The 3,412-nt window shown below is 40.0% G+C and overlaps 1 protein-coding gene across 1 annotated transcript in view; it reads left to right on the top strand.

Moving 5' to 3' along the window:
• The window catches only part of mfn1b (mitofusin 1b), a 37,808-nt gene that overhangs the window by 7,253 nt on the left and 27,143 nt on the right, over positions 1–3,412 (top strand). Inside the window, exons 11-13 of the mRNA XM_046050021.1 lie at positions 324–450; positions 914–1,018; positions 1,176–1,278. Coding sequence (XP_045905977.1) covers positions 324–450; positions 914–1,018; positions 1,176–1,278 — 335 coding nt within the window. The remainder of the gene's footprint in view (positions 1–323; positions 451–913; positions 1,019–1,175; positions 1,279–3,412) is intronic.

Genomic DNA, 3,412 nt, shown 5'->3' on the forward strand with positions numbered 1-3,412 from the left:
TCCCCCCCCCCCCCCCCCCCCCCCCCCCCCCCCCCCCCATCCTACTCTTTTAGTGGGAGTAGGCCGGTAGAGATGAATGAAGTCTGATATTGTCTCCTTTTGTCAACGCCATGAAGCGCTTATAGAGGTAATCGACAAAACAAATGAGAAAACATGTAGGTTTAACACGATTTTAAGGCCATTTTGTTTAATAATGGAGGGATAAATCACTGGATTTCTCAAAAATTCTACTTTCTACTTGCGCCTTAAAACCTTTTCAACTGTGAAATCGTTCAGCCGCTAGTTTGCATTTATGACTCTACTTCCTGTTTGTGGGGCTTCAGAGTGGCGGCGCTTGAGGACAGAGAGTATCAGATGGACCGGCTGGAGTTTGTCAAGAATCAACTCAACTTGCTGATCGACGATATCAAGAAGAAGATCAAGGCCATCAGTGAGAATGTGGAATCTAAGGTAATGTAGGCGACAGCTGGTGGAAGAACTGGTGAATGTCCTGTTTAAGTGTTCTGATTTAAATAAACAGTTGTTTTCATCATATAAATCATCACAGAAGACTATACAATCAGAAAATGTTTGAGAAGATGGATCAAAATTAGTATCTACTAATTGTTTCTACTCTAAATGATAGTTTCAGTATAGTCCCTCCTGTATATATAAATCTGATACTACAGCTGCATGCAAAGTCAGTACTGAAATTTGAATATCATATTGATGCCCAGGCAGAAACCAAGAACAGAAGTAGTTTTACAGGTTTACGTTCCATCAGAAATAACAATATATGCCATTTAATGCACCAGCTTGAGTCCTGATGGTGCTGCTGGTGGTTCTTTGAGTAAGACACAGAAGGCCTGCCTGCTCCTGTGGTGATGTGCTGTAGCTGACTGATAACTCTGGTCGGGCTGTGTGTGTCATTCAGGTATCCAGCGCCATGGGAGAGGAGATCTGCCGTCTCCACGTAATCGTTGACGAGTTCCACGCTGACTTCCATCCTTCACCGCATGTCCTCAAGATCTACAAGTCTGTAAGTAGAGGCCCAGTTTTTCTTGATCACACCTTTCCTGGCCAACAATCTTTAGGTGCACTTGTGCTCTTAAACTAGAGACCAGAGTAGCACGTGTACATTTGTTTCTTTATTGACCGCTTTCTCTGACGGTCTCTCTGACATTCGCTGTTGGCAGGAACTGCTGGCTCACGTGGAGGAGGGGATGGGCAAGAACTTGGCCTACCGCTGCTCCGATGCCGTCTACGCCTCTGTCCAGTCCTCTCAGTCATACATGATCGGTAATTAAACCGCAGACATAATTGTGTGCACAATAATGAGCCCTTAAGAAAATTCTCAAGTAATAGTGTAAAATAGTCCCACTCAGTGAATGATCTGAAGTTGCAACTAGTAATCTATGGCAACACACTGCATAAAAAATAAATTTTAAATCCTAACATTTACATCTTAATGATCAAAGTGAATTTAATAGACACGATCAGTGATTATAGCTTTCTCTTGGTCAAATCCAGGTCATTTATGATATTTGTATTCTTGGGTATGAGTATTAATATGTGTATACCATCATAATAATATAATAATACATATAGATACTAATAGATGAAAGACTAGAATAGATGAATGATTCGTTGTCTAAAATGATCGTTTCCTCAGAGCCTTTCCTTGCTTAATAGGCCATGGAAGAAATCATGTTTTCATAAAAAACAATGACCTCAGACCACATTTCCTGTCCACCATAGTTTTTTCTCTCCTATCGCTCATTTAGAGACTGTTGCTAAACTTAGTCAAAACCTTTTTGGGTACTCAGGCTATGGTCTGCAACACCCAGTGCACTGCTATATTTACCCTCCTCGCCAAATGCCATCATCCCAAGCCCTATTATGCTACAAATGCGTCACTGTGTCAGGCACGCATGCAAGCTGTGCTCGGTGACAGTGATGTTGAAAAGGTGTTAATGTGCCCTCTGATGAAAAGGACTCAGGTGCAGTTATGAAATTGTGGTGTGAATAATTTTTTTTTTTTTGTGTGTGTTTGTGTTTTTATTTTTATTTCTCCCTAAGGAGAGAGAAACAAAAGCTGAAATATTCTTATCAAATGTATTTTTTTTAGCTTTACAGACCACTATGATAACGTGGTGGTGTTGTTGTTTGGGGGGGGGGGGGGGGGGGAGAAGTGCTGCTCCCGTTACCTTTGAAGTGCTCATTTAGTCCGAATGTGTCCGTTCCTTGATTATTTATATTCCTTTAGTCTGTAAGGGTCCACTGATCAAAAGAATCAAAACAGCTTTTATAAAAATAAGTTGTGAATAAACTGTTTCATAATAGCTTATTTCACAAAGGAATTAAAGGCCTGTCCCATATGGACACCTGTCCCAAATATAGGCAGGGTCAATTCAGTGATTTTTAGCAAATAAAAGCCCGGGCTATCAATCAAAGTTTTACGGTATTTGGAATTAGTCCCTTAATAATAATAATATATAATAATCCTTATTTGTAGAGCACTTTTCAAAAACAAGTTACAAAGTGCTTTAACAAGTGTAAAGAATAATACAAAAAAAAACACAAGATAAGAGCATGAAAAATTAATATAAAATTAGTAAAATACAATAAAATAAAAGGGATAAAATAAAGTCAAATAAGATCGGGAAAAGCTCTCCTATAGAAGTATGTTTTAAGAAGGGACTTAAAAGAGTTCACTGACTCAGCCGACCTGATTTCCTCGGGCAGGCTGTTCCAGAGCCTCGGGGCCCTGACTGCAAACGCTCTGTCCCCTTTAGTTTTCAGTCGAGCCTCTGGAACAGACAACTGACCTCTGCCCAAGGATCTCAAGGTACGTGCTGGTGCGTATGGGACTAAAAGTTCAGAAATATAACAAGGCGAGAGGCCATGAAGAGCTTTAAAAGTGATCAATAGAATTTTAAAGTCAATTCTAAAACATACTGGGAGCCAGTGTAATGAAGCTAAAATAGGAGTAATGTGGTCATTTCTTTGTTCTGGTTAAAAGCCTGGCAGCTGAGTTCTGGACAGTCTGGAGTCGATCAATAGATTTTTGGGTTAAACAGGTGAAAAGGCTGTTGCAATAATCCAGGCGTGATGAGATGAAGGCGTGTAAAATGGTCTCGGTGTCCTTAAAAGTTAACATAGATCGAATTTTTGCTATATTTCTAAGTTGATAAAAACATGATTGAACAAGCTTTGTGGTGTGCTGCTCGAAATTTAAATTACTATCAAACCAAACACCAAGGTTCTTTGCCACAGGCTTAATGTGATTTACTAGGGAACCAGCAGATGGCAGTATTTGATGCCATCTGCTGAGACTCGATGACCAGGATTTCTGTTTTGTCTGAGTTCAGCTGGAGGAAATTATTTGACATCCATTTTTTAACTTCACAAAGGCAGTTGTTAAGTGAACTCA

This window comes from Micropterus dolomieu, linkage group LG05, assembly GCF_021292245.1.
Source record: "Micropterus dolomieu isolate WLL.071019.BEF.003 ecotype Adirondacks linkage group LG05, ASM2129224v1, whole genome shotgun sequence".
NCBI lineage: Eukaryota > Metazoa > Chordata > Actinopteri > Centrarchiformes > Centrarchidae > Micropterus > Micropterus dolomieu.